The sequence below is a fragment of the Thalia democratica genome, chromosome 2 (genome assembly GCF_965202585.1).
Source record: "Thalia democratica chromosome 2, ktThaDemo2.hap1.1, whole genome shotgun sequence".
In the NCBI taxonomy this organism is placed as follows: Eukaryota; Metazoa; Chordata; class Thaliacea; order Salpida; family Salpidae; genus Thalia; species Thalia democratica.
In genome coordinates, this window is record NC_139166.1 from 33,208,259 (window position 1) to 33,232,845 (window position 24,587).

At 25.6% G+C, this 24,587-nt stretch overlaps 1 protein-coding gene across 3 annotated transcripts; it reads left to right on the forward strand.

The window, feature by feature from the left end:
- Positions 1–646: 646 nt before the first annotated feature.
- LOC145829200 (uncharacterized) lies at positions 647–18,499 on the forward strand. Of its 3 annotated transcripts, none has more exons than XM_082936932.1 (15): positions 647–815; positions 1,086–1,240; positions 1,509–1,710; positions 1,948–2,188; positions 3,050–3,097; positions 3,266–3,383; positions 9,141–9,306; positions 9,665–9,730; positions 10,546–10,928; positions 11,232–11,541; positions 12,383–12,790; positions 14,908–14,966; positions 16,620–16,737; positions 17,019–17,512; positions 17,881–18,499. In XM_082936932.1, the coding sequence occupies exons 1-15, from the start codon at positions 680–682 to the stop codon at positions 18,187–18,189; spliced, it is 3,213 nt and encodes a 1,070-aa protein (XP_082793058.1). In that variant the 5' UTR covers positions 647–679; the 3' UTR covers positions 18,190–18,499. The 3 variants fall into 3 exon arrangements, with proteins under 3 accessions (XP_082793058.1, XP_082793059.1, XP_082793060.1); XM_082936933.1 differs by having other exon boundaries at positions 11,244–11,541; XM_082936934.1 differs by having other exon boundaries at positions 17,906–18,160.
- The last annotated feature ends 6,088 nt before the right edge of the window (positions 18,500–24,587 follow it).

Genomic DNA, 24,587 nt, shown 5'->3' on the forward strand with positions numbered 1-24,587 from the left:
ATTAAAAATATCAAAACTTAGACTGTTGAAAATGTGCTAAGTGTAACATAGCACTTAAGAATAGCATTGTGTGCTTTTTTGTTTAAGGAAATGCAGGTTGATTATTTTTTAATAAATCTTTGTTCTAACTTAATAATTGTTTCTGATCTTTACGTAAATAGTGTGAGCTTTGTTTGCTTTCCAGTCAATATTTTTTAGCTTAATAGAAAAATTAAATTTTAGACTTTTTACAAAACTTAACAAGTTGTATTAGATTTTTAATAATGTTTTCTTTAACTCAAAATTAACTAAATCAGAACCTAAATTAAACTGCGAAGTTTACTTGGAAGAAGTTTTTTTAAGTTATTTTTATGAACTTTTAAGCTTAAACATTTTAATTTAATTTAAAATAAAGTTTTATGACTAATGTTAATATAAGAAAAACTAAAATTCTATAACATGGGCAAATCAATATTTAATTAACAATATTTAAATTAAATTCATAATATTTATTAATCAAAACAATATTTAGGTTTATTGGGTATTTTATAACTTTTACTTAGTACAGTAAAAATAAATTAATTTCAATTTACTTTGATTATTTTAATTAGTTGAATAAACTGAACTTTAGGACATAACTTCGTATATTGATTGACAGAATGAAAATTTAAGTATAAAATTTCACAAAATTGAGTGTATAATGTCGAACGGGCTTTGTAATCTTTTAGAAGCTGCAGAGTTCTTAGAATCATCCGTAAGTGCTTCAAAAGTATCTAATGCTGATAAAGCAAAGGGAGTAAACGGAAAAGATCATGAAAGATCAAAAGTTGTTGAAAGTAGTTGCTTGTTTTTACATTTCTTATTAATCATTACACTAGTACCAAAAACAGTGTTTGCATTATATGCTATCATTTAAACTAAAAGTTTAAGTATAGGCAACGAATTAAAGTAATTGATTTATATTTTTAAACAAAACGTAATCTTTAGTAAACTAAACTAAACTTTACAAATTTTACAAAGCTTAAATATACACTAAAAAAACTGCTTTATTTAAATTTTGTAAAAACCAAGTTTTGTTAAGTAACTTATTTTTTTATTAATTGCAGATTGTTTGGCAACTTCCGAAAAAAACAAATCAGATTTTTTAGAATTAAAAACTGCTTCTTCTTCTCTTGTAAGCAATTCGTTTATTCAAGCTTTAAACAGCACTGTCACTCCTGATATTTCAGAAGTTATGAAGATAGTCAATGAAAAACCTAAAGTTCGTTGTTTATGTCATATTTAATTTAGTTGTTGATTTTACTGTAAATCTTAAGTTAATGTAAGTTTCAAGATAAATTTTAGTCTACCATGAAAGTAAAAGTATACTTTTAAAGTTTATAAGCTTTTGAATTACATTTTCAAATCTTATAATAAAAGAAAAAACTACTTTCACGATTTAAACGGCACAATGTTTTAAACCAATTAGTGTATAAAATAAGGCTTCAATAAAGTTTAAAAGACTTCTGATTACAAACAATTTTGTAAAGGTTCTGGAAGATACTGATCCTACCAGCAATGACGCAAACACAGGCGAAGTTGAAAGCGAAGCAGCAAAAGTTGCTCAACAACAACTACCACCTAATCAACCAATTTATTACCAGCAAGGAGGAATGGTATACCAGCAACCTCCCCCTGCTTATCCTACTCAACAGCCACCTAATAATACAGCTTTCAATGCACCACCTTCAGGTTTGAAATTCTAAGAGAAAACGGATATCTGTGAAACTTTTAAGAATTCAAAATAGCTGAAGAAAAGCTTTTAACTTATATACATTGTAAACATTCCGTCATAAAGTTCAATCTTGGCTTAACTGCTTAGAAAAATTTAAAAAGTTTTTTATTACTTCTTTAAACTGTAAAAATCAATTAGAATTAATCTATTAAGTAAAACACCTTATTTGTGCTTAGTCAGTATTACAAACTTAGCCACCCGCGGTCATAACGAAGCAGGGGTAACAAGTGCGCCACCCTATCTTTACACTGTTGCCCCCAACACCGGACAATGGACAGATCAACAACCTCTAATGTACGTAACCGAATACGGGGGAGTCCATCAGCAAGCTGCTTTAGCTCCGCCTGTTACCAAGCTAAAAGCTACCGCCAAAGAAGGAACAAAACAACGCAAGCAGGCAGCAAGTAGCAGTGACAAAACCAAACCGGTTACAAAGTTAGTAAATGAAAAAGTTATATATACTTTTTTAAGGCAACTCGTATACAAATTAAATTGTGTGTCACATTTTTTCGTTGAACTATACAAATAAATTGAGCAATTTGTACAACTAAGATATCGAAGTGATATAGTACATGTAAGTGAAAGTAAATTGTAGCAATGAAACTGAGCTAGCTTTAAAAAACGTGGTACAAAATTACTTTAATGGTCTTTTTTAAATCTTTTTACATAATTTACAGTCTCTTTAGACAATATTCTTATTAAAAAAAGCAAATATCTACGTTCTATTATTCCAAATTAAAGAGTTCATTAGTTTAATTTAATCTTAATTTTTTTATATAAAACTTTTTACAGTTTTGTTTCAGTTCTTGTATTATTTTAAAAAATCAAGCTAATGTCTGTCATGCATAGTGTATATCTTTAAGTTTTTTAGCTAATAAATTACGATAAGTAATACAAAATAAAGACAAAAAATGTTTACGAATTTAAAAAATTTACCTTATAACCAACTATTTTGTAATGCATCTGTTCCTAAAAAGTTTTTTTTTTCAAATCACGTTGAACTAGTCTTCAAAACAAACTAGACTGACCTTTCATACTATTCTCGTGTGTTGGTTTAGCTCACTGCTTGTTTTTATGTTATTTAAATACCTAATTAGCTTGATTTATAGAAGTGTTATTAAAATAAAAAGTAGTAACATGATTTTAAAAAGTAATAGTTTTAATATTTAAATATCTTTTTCGTTGATAAACCTTTTAGTTAGTGTTATAATTTTTAAAACCTTAAGGCATTTTTGCATAACAAATAAAGGAAGATAATTTACTATTGTAACTATAGAGATTTAAACTTGTTTTCAGAAAAGAAGCAAAAGGAAATCTATCGCACAACGAACTTGAAAAGAACAGGTCAGCGATTTTTTTGGTTTTATTGTATAAAACTAAGTAATTAAGTTACTTTGTACTACATTCTTTAATATTTATACAAATTACAAATATTAGAAGCAATATTATACTTCTTTGTTTTTCTTTATGAAAAGTAAGTTTTGCAAAGCATTATAAACTTTTTAATAACAGGAGAGCCCATTTGAAACAATGTTTTAACGAGTTAAGACAAGTTATTCCTACCTTGAAAGGAACCACTCGTAGAGATTCAAACTTTTCTATACTCACTTCTGCTTTTAAACACATCCAGGTAATGAAACTAACTAACTTTGACTTAAAACACAATTTTGTGTTAATTAAGTTGTCTTTATTACTTGCATGCCCTCAAACTTAAAATATCAATTATCAAAAAAGTTTTAGCTAGATTTTTCTTTTAAGAAAAAAAATTAAAATTTATTACGAAAAATATTTTTGTCGAGACTTAAAATTTTGATTTTTTTGATGGCAAATAGTGTTAATAAACAAGTTAAAATTAATATAACGCACAAGTTTAATAACTACATATATAAGTGTTATGCATATGAGGTAATACCTCGTCCATACATTTAGTGGTAAAACTTTTAACACTTGATGAAAGAGAGCATACTAGCTGCATGTAAAAACAACTAACATGTTTGTGGTTGGCGGCTTTCTACAATATAACACGTATAAATTTTAGCAGCGATTGAGCCTCAATATCACGTTAAAATGTTTACAAGCATTCTATCTTTAGCTAAAACAAAGTTTAACTTTGTGCTGTGTTTTTACTTGAGTTGATATAAGTATACTTTGCTTATAAGACTGTAACAAAGTTTTTCTATGTTTATTTTCAAGTGTATATCTTAATTTGATCTTTAAGCAAAATTATAATTAAAGTACTTAATAAATATAAAAAAATATTAAGATTTAATTGTATATATGTTATACACGATATTTATTCATAAAATTAAAATCAGTATAAAAGACTACAAGTGTTTTGTTAATACTTAGCATCTTAACAACTAACAAATTATATTTTTTTAATGATAACCAAATTTACATTTTTAGTTCATAATAACACTAAACAAAATATTCTTTTTTTTAAGAACTATTTATATTGATTCTTAGTTTATTTTATACGCATTTTTGAAAATATTTATTTTTGTGTAAGATCATTTTTCGTCAACTACTAGCTTTTTTTAACGGTGCAAATAGTGTTATAATAAAGTAAAAGAAAAGTTTTGAATTTAGTTTAAAAGGATTTTCCCGTACTTTTATTAATTTAAACTCGAAAATTGTTATGAAACAATCAACCAATACAAACTGTTTTAAAAACTTAAACATAAGTTTAGTATTCTTTCTTCAATCAGAAAAATAAAAGCTATAAACAAACAACTTGTAAAGTATAAAAAGCTCAAACTTTTAAATTAAGCTAACAAAAACGGCTTATCAGCTTCTAAAACTGTTAAAAAGACAGTATTAAAAATCATTTTAGAAATTTGGTTCTGCATGTTTTAAAGTTTTTACGAAGTATCATAATAAAACATTTTTTTTGATTGCAATTAGTAGTAAAGTATTTTTACTAACATATTTATAAAACTTATTTTATAAAGATTATATGTTGGTAAAAAAGTACGATTGCTGTTTTTAGTATGCAATTGTTATGTAAGTAAAATGGTTAAAAAATAGTTGATTTATTGGTTTTTAAAGTTATAAATGTATTTTATTGATACAGTTTTTTTTTATTGATTTTGATGATCCTATAAATTCATTTCGTGAATATAGTTCTCACTTTTCAGGGTTTAGAATTTAGAAAAAGAGTGTAAAAATTAGCGAAATGCTTTCATTTTTTTAAAAATACAGTTTTTTAATTATTTTAGAAACACAAATAAAGCAAAGTGTTTTTAAAAAGGGAATCTGTTTACTAGAAAATACTGTGGTGATTGTGTTAAAATTTATGCAGTACGACTTATAGCAGTAAATTTTGAAATCTTAAAAGTAAAAAAAAATCTTAGACTTTGGAAGATATGATTTTGTGTAAGTAAATATGAATTTGATTTAGTTATTATTTTACTTAAATATGTACTATATTGGCATCCATTTTATCAAAGTTCCACAAAGCGTTGTTGTTAACTTCAAGTAAAAAGCTACGGTTTTTAGTGTTTAATGCTCCAATTTAAATTTGTTTTATAACAATGTATGAAATAATATATATAACAAATGAGTTTTTTTTTCATCTTTAATTTCTTAAAAGCAAGTAAAAATAAAGTATTGGCAAACTTTTGTTATCACGTGTTGTATATGTAGCGGTTCTAGTCAATACATTTTGTCTCTCAGTGCCCAAAGGCATATCATTTAATTTTCTTATATAATTTTCTTAAGCACTGTTTTAACCGAAATATTCAGTATTTTAACTATATCACGTTTATAAATATCACGTTTTTACTGTATGGTTGCCTCTCAGCCGTTAAAATTTTTTTGATTGTACGTATCAACATTTAACTTAAATTCATATGGATAACAAATAGTTCTATACTTCTTAATAGCAAAAAAAAAAATATTTTACGGTGAATTTATTATTAGTTATAAAGACTAAAAAATTTGACCCTGTTGGGACCAAAACTAATTTGTTATATACTACTTACTTATTTTATTACTTACCATTATACTTTTGCAAGTTTTATTGGATAAACTTTTTAGTCATACGTGATTAAGTATAAATTAGTCTATATAATAAAATCCTTAAACTTTAAAAAAGAAAACATTAGAAAAGTTTATTTTCTATTTATTTGAATTAATTAATAAAAAAAAGTTAAAAAAAAACTTACTTGAAGATTTGGAAAAAAAAAAATTTCAAGCTACTATACTTAAAGTTTACAACATACTTTAAAGGTTTTTATTTACTTTAAAAATTCACAAAATTTAGACTTGTGTATGATTATCACATTGATATTTTTATTGACAATTACTTCCTATAGGTAAAATACTAAATAAAGATTCCAAAAACCAACTTTAAAATTGATAAATACCATAAAATAGTGATAGTTACAAAAATAAAAAATAAAGAAAAAATTTAGTATGATTTTAAAGTAATTCGTTTTTTAATTATCTTAAACTTGAATCTTATACAACTTAATACTGTTTAAATCTTTAATGAGACTATTTTAGTGAATTTTAAAGCATTTTAGCCTCTAAGGTTCCTTAACTTATGTTTAAAATGTACTAATATTTTCAACTTAATTTGATTGCTCAATTAGTTACTGCTCACAGCAAAGTTTTAATTAAGATATATTGAGTAATTTCACTTTTTTATATAACTTATAGATTAACCAATAATTTCCAAGTTTCGTTCTTAAAAAACTAAAAGTGCTTAACACGCCTTGAACAGACAAAAGGACAAAAACTGCAGAAGAATTTAAACAATTAAAATGAAACGACCATTGAAAATTAAAACAGCATTTAAAACATTTTACAGCAAACTTCGGTACCCTTCTCTCAAACCTTTCATTCTCTCGAACTTCGACAAACTTTTCAGTCACGTGATCTAGCAAGCTGCTATGCGTTTTAACGCTGCGAGGCATTAATACCTCAGTACTAGTACTTGATTTGCTGAAATGAGCCACGTGTTAGATAATTTTCACCCGCTTACCTTGAACAGCGTCACTTGTATTTATACAATACAGTTTTCGCCTGTAAACACATCCCATCTTTTTGTGCAAACTTTTCATACAAAATGTTCGTTTTTAAAGGCTTCTGTCTATAATGCTTAGTTCTCTCACTGAGTTTATTTTTATGTCGTTTACTTTGTTGTAATTTTTTTAATTTATCATAAGTCAAGAAACTTTTAAAGGTTACGAATCAACTTCTTTTTTTGCGAGTAAATTTTTATTAAAAGTTATGTTGTTACAAAAAAAACAACCAAATTACTATGTTGTAACCATTGATAAAAGTTGTTTAAAAGTTATTGAGTTTTTTAATACTTTAAAATAAAATGATTAATTAGATAGGTAAGGTACAAAATATACTGATTAATGTTAAGTAAAATGCAAGCGATAAAACCAGGAATAACAAAATTTTACAAAAAAAAATAAAACATTTCCACTTTAATTTCCTCTGTTAAACTTTGCACACTGTAGGTGGGTTTTAAAACGGTAAAAGTTTGCGATGAAGAAAGTAACAAAAGCATAAAGCGAGTTTGAGAGGAGGCTAACAGTGCACACTGCACACTTTATAAAGCTCATTATTAAACCATAACTTCACAACGAGCTGCTTCTTTCATTCTCTTGTTTTATCCTTCTTCTGTTTCTCCCTCTAAAACGCTGGGCACACGTTAATGCTCTTTCACGTGCTACATATACAGCTTTATAGCAGTGGAAGTCAAGCTTACAGTGTAAGCTTACAATGCGTGTTTTTATATAAGCTTGCGTCTGTTTTCATTCTCTTTTCGTTTCTAATGGAAAAATTGTGTACTAATTGTAAACTTTTGTTTCTTACTTTAGTTTACGATTTTTGACTTGAGCTAATAAACTAACTTTTAAGAATAATTTGTCAATATTATCATTTAAATTCAAAAATTTTTTTGTTACTAACTTTGCTTTAAGATTTATTAAATAGGTTTAAGTTTTATAAATTATTCTGTAGACTGTACCTGAAAAAAGTAAACTAAACGTCTGTGTTCTAAAATCTATGGAAAAATTTGTAATGAAGTCATGATCATTAAAAGAAATTCAAATTTAAGTGTAATCTTTGAAGTAGTATTTATTTGCGGAGTATTTTTATTATGTAATTTATTTAAACTTAAATTAGTAATCTGTTATTTTAGTTATGCAGAAGAATACTAAATACTTAAATAAGTTATTAAAAAATATTTAATTCTAAAAAACAATTTAGAAATTCCTTTGTAGTAATTGTTTTTTCATGATAGTTTGTCAACCCCTAATTGTAAGTGTGCCTAATGGCAAATAAGTTTAAATCTTTTTGGTTGTGAGGAAACAAGCAAACTTTAAAACTTAAGATTTTTTGAGTAGTATAAGAACAAAAGTAATTCTATTTTTAAACAGAAAAAAATGCATAAACTGTTTATTTTATTCTTTAAACATAAATACCAGAAGTTAGTGTGAGCTTTTGTTTTTTTTTAGTTTTATGTAACAAATATGATAAAGAAAGGGAAAAATTCAAAATATATAAGTTTTAGTGATAAAGTCAAAGTAAACGACTTGTAAAAGTCTTTAGTGCCAAAACTTAGAATTTCATGTTTCGTGTGTCAATGATAGAAAATTTCTTAAAAAAAGTTTTGATTACACCACCTGGATCATGAAATCACACGCTCTTGGTAACACAACATGAAAACTGTTTGTAAATTGACGACTTCGAGTGTCTTCGGTTACCACTGACTGATGAATATCAATAAAAACTAAACCTAGGTCCAGCGAGATCTTATGGTCTGACGATCCAGGTGGGATGATTAAAATTTATGAGCATTGCCTCACGACACATGTTTCGGCTCAGAAAATTTTCACCAACTTTTTTTTCGATCTTATCACCATCGACCATGCGAGCTGTCTTGTTGGTGGACAATGTATTATACATTCACAGAAATCAAACAAAGCTGCCGTAAATGATCTTACCAGCAAACAGTAGCATTGTGGTGAAAAATAAATACTGTAAGAGATTGACGACTATAAGTTTCTGCGGTTGCGACTGACAAATGAGTTTCAATAAACACGAAACACAGGTCTCAACCTACCGAGAGCTTGTGGTCTGATGATTAAGGTGATATAATAAAAACTGCTAAAAGTGATATAAAGTATTCGTTTATTTTTTTTTTAATAATGAAAGTAGCTTATCTTGTATAAAAAATTAAATCGACTTTTCTAAACTTATTAAAAGTTTTTAACAAAGTTAAAACTCTTTTTGATCGTTTATGTCAAGTGCAGGTTTTTAATAGTTGGAATTTAGTGATACATACCACTGTTACAGAATTTTGTTACGTAAAGTAAAGTCTAACGTTTCGTATGAAGATATTAAATTATTTTTATGTGTTTTATAGTGGATTCAACGTCGTTCTGAAGAGTTTCAAAGGGAAATTGCTCGCCAGAACAAAAGAAAAGCTTCAAGATTACTTCATTTCGATTTTTTGTACAACGAACTGAAAGAACAGCACGGAGTTGAAGCAGTAGATAAATACCTTGAAGAAAACAGAACAGAAATACAAGGTTTAGTTACTTTTTTAATAGTAATTTTCTTTTAATTACAGTGACTTTTGGTTTAAATAATTCAACTAATGTATCAATTTAAATTTTATTAAATTAATAAAAGTTTTTGAGTCTTAAGGGTTTATAAGTATAATTTGTTTTTTTGTAATGAAAATTGTTTTGTGAATTTTGCAATATTTAATTCGTATTCATTTTATTTACTTAAAGAAAACTAAAATAACTTAAACAAAACTTTGAAAACTCAACTACTAAACTAAAACTACATAAGTGTATTTTTATATAGTATGATCAACTAGAAAAAATATAATTTAAATTACGTTTTTATTACAAGATTGTCAAAGTATGTTTTGTAAATCAGATTTGGACACAGTTCCAGCTCATCTTATACCAAGAGTAGAACTACCAACTCTTTCATCTGATATCGGTTTGTTTTGTTGTAAAATTTAATACGGCAAAGATATTACATAAGTATTTATAGATAAATATTTATGTTTTTAAGTAAAATTTATATTACTATAATTAACAACAACTTCATCTAGTCTAAAAGCAGTTTTTTTTAAAGTTTGAATAATTTTAGTTTTTTAATTAATACTCTTACAGTCTCAAACAGATACAAAGTTCTATTTTTCTAAAGTTACTCAGTTATCTTTTAAAGTTATAATGAAAAAAGCTGATTTACAATTTTTTTGAAAACATTTGACAAAAAGTAGTACATTAGAAATTTGTGTATGTTATAAAACCTACTTTCATAGAAGTAATAGAGTGTTAAAATAAATTTTCTTAAAACATTTTTTTGTTTTGGACAAATGTTTTTTTTTTACACCAGATATAAAATAATTATTTTTAACAAGCTTAATATTAAAAAAAATATTTACAGTTAAAATATGATTTTTAATGAATATAAGTAAATTAAGCTAAAAGATAAATGACAATTAATAATTTTTAGTTATTAAAAAACAGAAAGTTAAAACAAAATTAAACTTTAAAATAAGTACTTTTTTTATTAAACTATAATTATTAACCAGAACATATTCATATATAGTAACCTAAAAAAATTTATGTACAAAAATAATTTAACATTAGAAAGTTAAAAATTTCTAAATGATCTGATCTAACCGGATCTTAACTTAAACAAAAAAGATCCTGATTTGACCGGAACTTGATTGCGATATAAGACACGGAAGTGAATCCTAATTTGTGACTTAAGTATATCACTATTTATGATACTAATTCTTGCAGCTGACAAAGGAGTAAAGAATGACAACTTGAAAAGAAAGAGCACGAGCGAAATGTACTATCCGCCAGCTATCAAAAAGTCTGCAAAACACCAAACAAAGAATCTTAAAGAACACAGTAAAGCAGCTAAAAGCGTTCAGGAGCACCCAGGTCAACACCCCACAATCAGGCTGAAGAAAGCAAAGGACAAAGCGCAAGACTGGACTCAGATAAAACAACAAGAAACAACAAATGGAAATAAGAACCAACAGAACTTCCAGGCAAAACCAGATCAGAAGGCGACATTTCTCCACAACGTAGGTACAAGCAGTGTAATTGGTCAACCGCAAGTCGTTTATATGTTAGCTCCACAATACAACCAGCAGGCGGCAGCAGTGCAGCACCAGGTATTTTGAAAAAAATTGTTCAAATAAGCTTATTTATAAGAGAAACCTTTGATGATTAACTAAATTTTTATAATCTTTGTTTTTTTGTAGAAAATTAATAAGTTAATTTAGAACTAAATTATGTTAATAATAATTAATGAAAAACTCTAAATTTGTTTAATTTCAAAATTTTTGAACAAAATTTATCAGAAACACTTTGGAATACACTGATAAAAGATTAAAACCCAAACAACTTAGATTTTGTTTAAAGGATAGCTAACATTTATGTTATTTTTCAAAAAATATTCATGTTTTTTAACACAGGTTATACCTCAGATTCCTAACATCGCAGCGAGCCGACAACCGCTTCCTGCTGAAGCCTTGCAATCCAATAACAAACTTGCACCAAACGCAGCTACATATCAAAGTGCGGTAAAGGCAAATCACATTAGAAGTGTGACACCAGATCCAGTTTCAAATGGAAATATTTGGTTTAGTAAGTCATTTGGAAGTGGAAGCCCTCCCCTTCACTCGGAGTTCAAAGCGCATGATAGAAAAAAAAGAAAGAAATCTTCGAGTGAAGACAATAACTCATCAGAAGATCCAAAACTCACCAAGCTTCAAGAATTTAATGGTTAATATAACTAGTATTCAAAGTCTTGTTTTAATCTTTACTAATTATTTTTTACCAGTAGAATACCAGTAGAGTTAGTCAATTAATTGAGCAAAGTTGTTTTAAAATATTTCCTATACCTTAAAAAATGGTAAGTAATCATTTTTAATACTAATATTAGACAAAATATACTGTTTTTTGTAAAAATTTTTTATCTTTTAAGTGTTCTTAGACAATTATTTTACTTACAAATATACGTAATTGATGCTAATTTTAAAAACCCGAACAGATTTTACTGCACTTTTGTCTTTTAGTAAAGTATGTGCATTGTGCATATTTATATTTTAGTTTTTAGGTTGTACATTGAAGTAGTAATAAAAACTTTAATCTTTTTTTTTTGTTGCTTAAGTTGTAGTTAGGTAAGATAAGTACAAACAAGGTAGTGTTTAAGTAGTACAAAGGTCCTAGATGTTTAATTACTTAAGTTTTTATACTGTAAAATACAATAAAATGTTATGTAAGAGAACATAAATATACTGAATATTAAAACAAAAATTAAATTTTTTATTTTAAAATTAAACTAATCTGTAAAAAGTATTAAAATGAAATTAAAAGAAATTTTGTTTTTTAAAACTCAACTACTCTATTTTTTTATTCCAAATATATGATAAAACAATGTTTTTACTCTTTAAATGATATTATTTCAAAGCTTTCACTAGTTGACGAGCTTTTCACTGAAAGTTTACTTTTAGGAAAAAACACATTTTCCTGAAGGAGCTATAAAGAATATAGATTTTCCTTTTACAGCACATGTTTTATAATATACGTCATAACTATTTACAACATAGCTATAATTTTTAAGATCCAACGGCTGAATCTAAGTTCCCTGGTTACGACGTGCAAGTTAGATACGACGAGAAGTACAAGTCACAAGCTTCAAGCTCCGCTCCTAAAAACAGTATCGCGTCTTCCGGATCGATATCCAGTGCAAAATCAACATCTTCATGTTCTAGTTACACTTCCCTATACGTCGCAGCTTCTGCTGATAACCTCGGTGACCTGGACGATGATGCTGGTAAAGCTCAGGAGAGGAGGATGAACAATCACTGGAGAAAACGGATAATCGAAGCGAGTTGGCAGGAAAAGAAGGAAGAGGATGACCACATAAACACAAATAATAACAACAAGAAAAAACTTGAAGAAAACAAAATTTCTCCTGTTAAAAATACGAATAAAGACGTATCATTAAAGAAAATTAATGAAAAAAATGGTTAGCATTATTAATGAAAAAAACTTTATACTAAGTTGTTGTACTGTTTTTTTTTATAATGCTAAAGTCTGAAGACTGTAGTAGACTGTTATTTTTTAATGCTTTAGTATAATTAGCTATACTATAACAAATAGTAGAATTATTTTTAGGGAGTTTACGCAAAAAATTATCAGTCTATGTAAGCTAATTACATAATACCTCACCATACCTAGGTTAAAATCTTATAGCTGTAATATTTAAAAATGCATCTTGATTTAGTTTTTTTAATAAAAACTAAAGTAAACCAACATAATATTTGTATACAAATCTATATTTTTAAATAACAACAAATCATCATTAAAACAAATGTGCTCTCAAACATTTTAATATGCGTGATAATAAGAAATTATACAATTTTGTAAGCTTCTTTTGAAAATTATAAATCAAAAAACTAAAATTACTTTCAATGTCAATAATCTAGTACCGTTTTTAAGTTGGTTGTTAAAACTAAAAATCTAAATAATGTATTATTACATTGCTTTAGTTATTTTAATTTTTCTTCAACAAGTATTATCTTCTATAATGTAAAAAAATAATTTAACTGTTATGTTTCTATCACTTTTAACTTGAATGACAAACTTAAGAACTACGCGAAATCATTAAAAACTAGAAAGTTTTATTAACGTAAAGTACGTAAAACAAAACTTAATAAATAAATACATGAAAAACTAGAACAGTAGAAAATTGTAAGCTCAAAACCCTCTGTACGACACAAATAAATATTAGCTTAGTACAAAATTTTTTACTACATATCAAACATAAAACTCAACAGTTTTCAAAAAAGCTTTATGCCAACATTATAGCTTGATTTTATTATTACTAATCATAAAAGTTAAATAGACCATTTAAATACTTTTAAAAGTTTTAGCACTGGATTAAGAACAATATTTTTTTATAGAATAAGTTGGATTTCTGTAAGTTATGATTTAAACTACAACTTTTACTAATTATTACAATTCAATAATATATTATATTTCGTTTTACATAAAGTAATATAAGTTTAGTTTATTAAGTAAATGGCTTTCTATACAAAATAGTTGCATTAAATAATCAGTTATAAAGTTAGACTTAGAGGTTAGTGTTTCTCTGTGAAACAAACACATACCATTTATCATGCTGATAACACGCAAACTAGACAGATCATTTACAACTTGTAGCTTGGTTATTGCGAAATATTCTATATCAAAAGAAATTTACAGTAAATACTATTTTGTGTGTAATTTTTTTATACGTATTTTAAATACTTTCTTTATGCTATTTAATCATTTTGCTGGTAGTTAGACATATTTAAAAATTAAAATTAAAGTTTTTAAATTTTTAAAAGATATTTTTAATATCGTTCCTTTTTTTAGTGTTTTTACTTGAATAATTCAAAAATTATACTTAGCTTCATACAAGCAATGATACTTCTAAACTAATACAGCAAAGATTATATTTTTAGTATTTAAGTTTCATATACAAAAAAAAAACTTGGTAGCAGTTAAACTGAATAGTTTACTTATCTACTAAACTTTTTACTATTGAAGTTATTTTTTCTTTAAGTAATTAATTTTAATGTTTACAATCTATTAAATATTAGATATTTTTGAAAGATATATTATACTTATAAATAACAACTCTTAAAGATATCTTAATTTTGTCAAAACACTTTTTCTATCTAAAATAGACTTAAACAAGTCAGTTTTTGATCAGTAAATTTTTACAATTATTTCTTTTTTGTGATAATAAAAACACCAGTTATAAATAGTTATAGTAAAACTAATGTAAAGTACATATTTTTAATATAAATGGTAATTTATTTCAAGTTAAAAAAACTTCACATAACAATTTAGTATTCTAAAAAGTATAATTATACTAAAGGGCTAGTTTTTTTATAGTGTAAACTATCTTACATATGTATTAATTTCATTTTAGAAACAAAATAAAAAACTTTGCAGAGAAAGTATTAAAAAAACTTTTATTCAGTTTATAGCTTTTAATATCATTTATAGTTAGTTCTAGAAACAGATATTGTACTTATCTAGTTAATTATGAGTGTAAATAAAATATGTTTTTACAACTTAATACTGTTTAAACAGGAAAGGTTTGTTCGAACTCCACACAAAGTTCAACTAACACTGATGTTTCTTCTAGTCAGGTGACTCAAATTTATTATTATTAGCGGTGTTATGAAAAGTCATGAATGAAATATGTATAAATTGAAATTGATATATAAAAATGTAAAAACTTGTTTAAAAGTAACTTATGTCTTTTTAGTACAGTCTTGTAGTAGAAAGTGTTATACCAAAGCATATGTTTAATACTAAATGATTTGTAAAATCAATTTTAACTTGGTTAAAAACATAAAAATATTATTTCAAAGATGTACCTACTAAAATAATCGCAGTTTTAAAAAGCGTTTGATAATTAATACTTCTGAACTATTTATTGAATAAACATTTGTAATAATTTTTAATAAATTGAAAATAAAAAATGTTATTTATATAAATGCCTTATATTACCTAGTTATTTATTATTCATATACATAACCTTATAAACAAAGACTTTAGTAAATTAAACCTTATTACACTTGTAAAAAAGGTATTTGTCATAACTTTTAAAACTTAGTAATTATTAACTTTTTTGAAATAAGAGTTTAGGCGATACGCTAAAGTTTCGAAATTACTAAACAATTTATATATATTATAGTAGTAGTATAAATATAAAATTATAGTCTAAAAAAATATATATGTAATAAAAACTAAGAGATAAGCAGTAGCATACAATTTTATATAACTAAGTTACGTTGCAATTTTAACAAAAGAGTAAGCATAAAAACTAAAAAGAAATAAAATCCAGCACATTTTGCTCTTCAATTCAAAATTCTCCCAACTTGCCACGCTGCAAATATTTTACTAAAAATTTAATCAAAATGCAGCTCTCTAACGCCACAGCGGTGAAATTCTCAATGTAAATTAAGGACTAGTTTCAACCGGCTGAAGTCACGTGACTTGAATTTTCGACCAAATGTTTTTCGTTTTTCTCTATGACCGCAACGCATTTTATGATTAAATAAAAGATATAGAATCTCGTTTCGTGTGTACCGACTTTAATTTTTGAGAACTACAACAAAAACTTAAGAAAAATTATGTTGTTATTTAGATTTAAAGGTTTAAATTATTAAAGAAAATAAACTTACACTAATAAATGTATATCTATACTAAAAACAGAACATTTAAAAAAACAATAATTAAAATAATTTAGATAGAGAGCATGTTTTGTAAAAATTGAGATTCTAAAGATAAAAAGTATAGCAAATATATTGAAACTCTTTTACAGTAAAAGATTTTTTAATAAAATAAATTACCATGCTTAATTTTTTTGTTTTCAATTTAAATTTTTTTTGGAATAAATCAATTAAGTACCGTAAAGTTTGAAAGACAAACTACTTTAAAAAACGAAAAAATTTCATCAGGTTCATTAGCTTGAGTATATACAAAGTTTTGTGAGATTTATTACTATAAAGTAACTTAGAACAACTTTTTGAACTAAAATAAAAAAAAAAACTATTAAAAACAATCTAGTTAAAACCTATATTTAATAGGCGTACATTGTCAGATAAAACGTAGGTTTTGTTTTTATTATTTATATGTAGCTATAATATAAAAATAACTTATAAAATTTAAAATAAAGTATTTCTTTTAGAATTATGTAGTTTAATTTTGTATTGTTAATGTAAAACAATTTGTACCTTACAACAATTTATATGGTTTCAATAATTAAAAGTTAAACGAAGCAATGAATTTTACAGACTAAAACAAATGCAGCTACTTCAGTAGCTTCAGGAAATGGTAAAAAACCAATTAGCTTAGTAATAAAAAATGGCTCAAACCAACAATCAAATACTAATACGAATGCCTCTAAGCAAGGTAAAATGTAGTTTTTTCATATAGTTTCAAAAGGTATTGATTTCTTAAGTGATTGCAATGAACTTCTTTTTTTATAAATGTATCTAATATTAAATAAACTATATATGATCTGAATATTTGTTGCTTATGTGTTACACATTAAGAAATATACTAAACTAAAATTATGGTTACAGAAAATTAAAAATGTTTAGTAAAAACTTATGAAAACAAGAAATTTTTTGTATAGTTTTAAACATTTTTTTTGGAAAAACTATAATAGTTAACTATGAATTTTAAACCAGGTACAGTTGTCACCTCTCAGCAATATTTAAAGCAACCACAAGTGTCACATAACAGTCAGCAAATTCAGACCAACCAGGTCATAATGACCCCAATTCAAGGAAACCCTGAAATCCAACAACCAATAATAGTCCAGAACGGTAAACAAGGTCAAGGACAGATCGCGTACCAGGTTATCCAGCCACAGGTCATTCATGGAGCCAATAGTCAACCTGTATTCTACGCCGCCGCCCCACAGCTGACGCAACAAGGGGCTAACGGAAAAGTAGATGCTCCACAACAGCAAATGCAGTTAATATCTTCGCAACAACGACCCACTCTTGTACAATTAGCCAATGGACAAACAGGTTTTGTGTCTGCACCTATTCAGCCTCAGCAATCTGCTTACATGCTGCCTCTAAGCTACATGATGCTTCCCCAGCAATCAAGTAACAATGGTAACAATAAGCAGCAGCAGCTAGTTGCCGCTCCCATAATCATGCAAGCTCCACAGCAGGTTAATAGGTCTTTTATATGTATATTTATAATGTTTAAACATTCTATTACAACATCTTTAAATAAACAGATACTTTGAACAACTCCGTATAAAACAGTTTTGCTTATGTTGTGTGCTTTTGTAATTATAGTTGGTATCTTTTTTAGCTAGTCAGTGGTCACTCAATAAAGTCTTATTTTAAATGTCTATTTTAAAAAATATTTGGAGTTACAGTATGCCTCATTATTAGTTGTAAAACAAAAGTAAATTTAAATATTATTTTTAAATAGACTAAAAAACTAAAACATTTTACATGTGTTGCTACTTTACTCAAAACTGAAAAGAAATGTAACAGTTTAAACCAGAAATTCATAGCTTCAAATTTTTAGCCAATTGCAACCAAAACCAATGCAGAAGTACAAAATGGAAAACCAACGAATTCAAACGACAAGCAGCCACAGCAAATTGTCTCCCACCAACAAATACTGCTTCCGCCCAATGTCCAAATGCAGCAAATAACTAATGGAACTGCACAATATGTCATGACTTTGCCCCACAACCCTAACAATAATGCTAGTAACGGGGGATACGTAATGGGCTACCTTCCAACCGCTCCTGTTGGTCAGAACGTTGTTGGAATTGCTGCCAGCAGTCCTCAAGTTCCTGTTGCACAGCAGCAGTTTGTACAAAGGCAGTGATACGAATATTTGCTGGTATACAAATGCTTATTTCAATATTCTAATATATGGCAAATAATTTTGACTTGTCCTGTATATTAGATTAAGCATAAAAAGAAGTTTTAAAGTAAAAAAAAGGTTAAATTCAGGTCTTTTTTAATTTTGAAATTTCTTAAACTTAGTTTTCGACTTATATACCATAAAAACGACTATAAGTTAAAAGTTTTAATATATTTTTTCTCCCTCACACTTTTGTAAGTTTTTAATTATAATTTCTAAACTTAAATAAATTAAATTATGATATGTTTTATTAATTACTATAGACATAGAAAAACACTAAAGGTAAATACTTTATAATATATAATTTTTAGCTGTAACACTAGTATTAACTTATTTACTTTATAACTGTTTTCAAATTACGATTTTTTCTAAACAGTTTTGTTATAGTTATGATACTAAGATTACAAAAATAAGTGCTCGTTTTAACAACTTTTTTAATAAATACATGGACCATTAGTTAAAAACATAAGTAAATTTAAGGTTTGCCTTTTATTTATTTTATTTTTATCTACTAGTTAACGCTTTGATTTAAAAAAAAAATACTTTTTACTAAGACAAAGGTTTTGTTTATAAAAATTTAAAACTGCTTTTACGGTTAACTACATAACCTACTTGTTCAGTAAGATTTAAAAAAAAAAAATTAATAATAGTTACTGAGAATTTATCATAAAAAGTATAAGCTTAAGGATTAAAATAAATTAGATATATTAGTTAGTATTTTTTCACGCTACCAAAATATGAGATATACATCAAATCAGTTTATTTTAACTTTATAATGTTTTGGTCATAAAATGATAAAAAGATTCATTTTTCCTCTATAACAAAATTAAGACTTAACGAAATTTTTCTACGATTTATTTTAAATGAGATACATTAGTAAGCTTAAATTCTACTTAATTTTAGCCGCAAAACATTTCCTTGAAACTCTTTTATGCAAAGTGTTTACCAATATGCTTTAATTTAATAAAAAATATAATTTATCTACTGGCTAAACTTTATATTCATATCATTTGCTTAATTTGTGAGTTGACTTTCGTAAAAAATAAAATAACTATTAGTATTAGCTATAAAAATACCTTTTCTAGAATAATTTAAGCATTAACCAAAAGTACCTTTTATTGTTTTTACCTCTTTCATGTTTAGTTATCTTGCAGCTTAATATTAATGTTTAGTGTGTTGTTATTTATTTCCAAACATTTGTTTTCAATAAACCATATATTAAAAAAATGAATATAACTACTAGTTTAGTTGTTAAAAAATATTTAGATAATATAATGAACTTATTAGCTTTAACATAATACTTAAAAAAATATAATTTTAACTTTTTTCTCTTGCTTTGCTAAAACTTTTAAGTTTTAAATCAAACTATTTTTATAATCAAAGTAAGTTAAAATTAAATACAAATACAAGTATTTTCGATAAGCATCTTTTATTTACGGCTTGCGATTATAAAACTTAATTGTACTCATTATTTACTAAGATTATAATAAATTAAAAAAAACTATGTAATTAACAAAGACTTCGTTTAAAATGTATTAAGTATACATAAAACAAACTTTAAAAACAACATTCTGTAAAATTTCATTTTAGTATGTTTTACGATTTTAAACTTTCTTTGATATTTATCTAAAGTACTCTTTTTTTTCAGTAAAACAGAATGTTTTAAAAACTATGAACAAATTACAGTCAACACAAGATACATACATTTTAATGTGATCCTAGTGAATAGAAGTCCTACTTGCGGCTCCTTTTTTCGTTTTAAAGTAAATTAAAGTTGTTTTATAAACTGGAACAAGCTAGTTTTAAATGATAAAAGTCTCAAACTATGATATAAAAGCTTAATAGACCACATAGCAAACTGCAAGAAACAAAATGTTTTGTAAGTGAGGACCGTATTTAGATAAAGGTACATCTTTTTGGTATTAGCAGCTACGTTTCGTACCTTTAAAATAAAATTTATTTTCAAGTCATCGTTTTTTATTTTAATTTTTAGTTTAATTTAATTAAAATACACTTAATTAAATATAAAGTGTCTTATAAATGTTTACTTAAAATTTTGATAACTAATGGACATTTAATAACACCAAAACCTATTTAAAAAAATAATTTTATCTACTTATTCATTTTGAACAAAACTTTCTATTGTAAAAAATAAATACAAGCGGTTTATTAAAAAAATCAATAGTTCATATAACTAAAGATACAAATTTTTTTTATATATATACTTTGAGACACGAGGTAAAACCAAACATTTTAAAATTATTCGATATACTTTTTATACAAGTTCTGTAAAGTATGAACAAAATTTAAAACAAACAAGATTAGCATTTTCATAAAATATTTTACATATAGTCTTACATTCACTTTTAAAGTTTTGTTAAACAAACAAATTCTGTATAAAAAATAAAAACAATTGTTTAATAATCGTTTTAGTAGGTAAAAGCGGTAAGCATTAGGTTTTGATCAAGAAATTAGGTAGTTTCTAGTACATTTTGACTTATATTGTCACTTATTTTTGTTATGTTATCAGCTTTAACTTACCATTGAAATTACTTTTAAATCTAAACTCCAACTGTAATAATTAATATTATTTTTAGGTATTAACTTCTAAAATATAACCAATAACGTATCATAAAACGTTTTGAGATTAAGCAGTTTTTTATTGTTAAATCAATGGTCTAAAACAATTTTTGATTGAGAGTCAGTCTGAAGAAATTTGCTTGTAATTTTTTGTAAAAAAATGTAATCACGTTCATCTCCAGATAAAAATTTTTTAGTTAAAACTTGTGTAAAAACTTAAAATTAAAAAAATGTTTCAGTGCTAACATTTTGTAAATTTTTATATGTACATGCATGGTTGTATGTTTTAGTTGTTTATATAAAAAACAGTTTTAGGACACCAAGTTCTTTTTTGTTTCATTTAAATAAACTTAAATATAATTAATTTAAATTTTCCAAAGAACAATTGTTCTTAACTTATTTAATGTTAACCTTTTACTTATTTAATCTGTTTAAATAGTTTATATTTAACAATACCAGCTTAATATTAACAATAAGTTTAGTGAACACAAAAAAAATCAAAACCGTGATTTAAGGATAAGGTCATTTAAAAGATCTTTCGGTCATTGATACTAATTACTTTAACTGAGCAAAATGTATTTAAAACCAAAAACGTATATTTATTTTTAAAGAAACTTTGTTTTTCAAAATGCTTTTTATTTTAAATTTGAACTGGCTGAAGATAAAGACAATCTTTTTTGTCGTTATAAAACATATGTTCCAGTATTTTTAAAATCGTAAATTTCAATAAATTATTTAAAAGCCCTGCAAGAGGGCTCAGTAGAAGGTGTTCAAGTTTGAATAATAACCTTATTATATATACATATATATATGTATATATTAATAAAACAACGTTTTACAAACACAATTGTTTCACTTTTCTGTTAAACTAAACAGATCTTCAGTTTGTTTATTGTGATAATATTTTAAAACATAAGTCAAAGTGTACATGAAATAAAGCAAAAACTTTAAGGATCGTTACGTCACTAAGTAAATAACTAAAAAGTATAAGACACACTAAGATTGCATATATGTTCAAAACTGTTTAAAATAAAAGCTTGAAAAATGTTTACAATTACTAAAAAGTTCATTTCGTTTATTTAAAGCTAGATTTGAGTTAAGTTTTGAGATCTCGTGTTTTTCCATATTGCAGAGAGTACAGCCATGTTTTAAATTGAATTTGTTTTTCGTTCATGCTAACATTTCCCATTTAATGCTGAAGTTTTTATTTCTATCCTTCAAATCCCAGATATATTTATATTATATTTAATTGATTAATTTCACGTACACTTTGACTTAAGTATAAATATTTATTTATATAAAGATGTACATTTTACAGTTTAAAAAAATCAACATTTTATATTTTGGGAGCACACAGACCTTAAATATTTTCACAATGTAAAATAAATCAATAGGTCTAAGTTGTTATTCTAAGCTAAAGTTAATATTACAATTTAAAATGTCATTTATTTTTTTATTTTAAATTATTCTGAATAAATATTATATCGTGTATTTTTAATTTTTTTCAATATCATTAATTCTTTTTTAATGTATGTTTTCTTCTTTATGTGTATCTTATGTTTGTAAAAGTATAATTTTCCTTTGTTATATCGTTTTGTTTTTGCTTTAGAAAAAATAAAATTAAGTTTGTAACTAGATGTCTGGAACGTATTTCTACACACTAGGTCCTTTGAGCAAAACCTTTGAGAATTGAATGTTCTGCCGTGTTCAATAAACTATTGTGAAAGACAGCAAATAGATTAAACGTAACTAATTTGAAATTTATAATGATTTACGATGACATATTAAGTATAATTTTATTAAAAATTAATTTTTAAATAAAACTTTTAACATTTTGCATACTATTTTTAACTATATATAAATTGTACTAATAATAATAACATTTTTAAGCAACTAAAAAAGGTGCAAATATTTCTGAATTATAAAATAAAACTTTACTTTGATAATAATCAATACTGTATAATCAATCTAAATTAAGTCTATTTACTATTAGATGGTAAGGTTTTATGGACTCATAAATTTTTACTCATTTAAGAAATTTTTATTCATTTGTGTTTTATTTTGTTTTATGAAAATTTTTCTTAGTTTTAAGTAGTGATCTACCGCATCCATTAAATTATGATTTGATCAATATATATTTTTTTATACTTTTAATTTGTTAAACTACACTTTAAAATTATTTTTTATATCAATTTTCATACTTTGGTATGTTCTAGGGATAGAAAACTTTCTATCCGATGGGCAAAACTTACAAGTAAAGCCTTTTTGGGTCGAGGATATTAGAAAATAAATCTTAGCGGGCTGCGTAACTTTAAAAATGTTTGATTATTTTTTTAAGTCTTTAATTGGAAAATTGTATTAAAATAGACATTTTTAGATACTACTGTATACGAAAAATATTATCGATAGCACATTTGAATATATAAAGAACATTTGTTGTAGCATTATTAATTAACCGATAAAAATAAAAACGCTCAAAATATTTGGTCATAGGACCTGGTGCACGAAAAAACCTTTTAGTTATCGAGCCGCACACCACTTGGATACCTTTTAATGCCTTGTCCAGACAGGTCTTGGTTATAAAAAAGAGCTCAATTTTAGTTGTTTTTCACAAGTTTTTATCGAGCTAAAAAGTATGTCGCAAGCCAGAGGTTTCTATTTGGCGGGCCAGATCCAGTCTACGGGCCATACTTTGCCTATCCTTCACTAACGAGTGTCTTCTAGTTAATAACTAAAAGACCAGATGAACAGATTATGGTTTATTAAGCATTAAGTAACTTCAGAAATTTTGTAAATTTTTACTTGAAATTTTATTCATGTCATGTTTTGTATTGTTTAAATCTTATTACCATTTTTTACAATCTTTATATATGTTTTTTGAATCAAATTTTCTCCTCTATACCTTTAAGAGTATATCATTTTAATAGAACTTTTATTTTTTAGTACATTAAATAAGAGGAGCACTATTAATACTCATTTTAGATAAAATTGCATAAACAAAAGAACTGAAGTAATGATTTCATGTAGACATATATACAAGTTTCTACTTATAAGCGGGAAAGAACCCAAACGCTATTAAATGTAACTGGTATAAGTTCCATTTAACCGTAGATACACTATTTGACACATTTGTTATTTTAAACTTGATTCTTTGTTGTTACTTTTAATACCTTCTTTAAAATGATTTGACTATAATCAACATTTGAAGAATACTTTTTAACCTCCTTTAAACTTAAAATTAGCGATCTACCGGATCCGCTACTTATGATCCGGTCGGTTCCGGTTCCGGATCTTTTTTATAATTCAAGATCCGGCCGGTTCCGGATCTAATTTTTAATTTAAGGTCCGGCCGGTTCCGGATCCTAAATGTTTTAATTTTTATGTAGTTTCAATAAAGTATTAACTTAGAATTTAATTGATATAGTACTATTAATTAGTAAAAATTGTTTAATACAAATATTTCTTGTAAAAACATAATGTTATTGTCTAAATTTAGACTCTAAATGATTTATTTGAACACTAGGAAAAAGAACGTTGTAATAAAACAAAAAATCTACCCATACAAATCTCACTTAAAATGTTAAGTTTCAAGCTACTTATACGACTAGTTTTGAATTTTGTACTTGTATGATATAAAAGAAAAATAAATTAAATGTTACAATGCTTAAAAAAATAACGAACTTGTAATTTAAATAACAACTACTCATATCAACGCCAATAAGCTACAAAAAAATATATTCTTGTTTTTCAAGTTGTAATAAAAAAAATAAAAGTTTTTC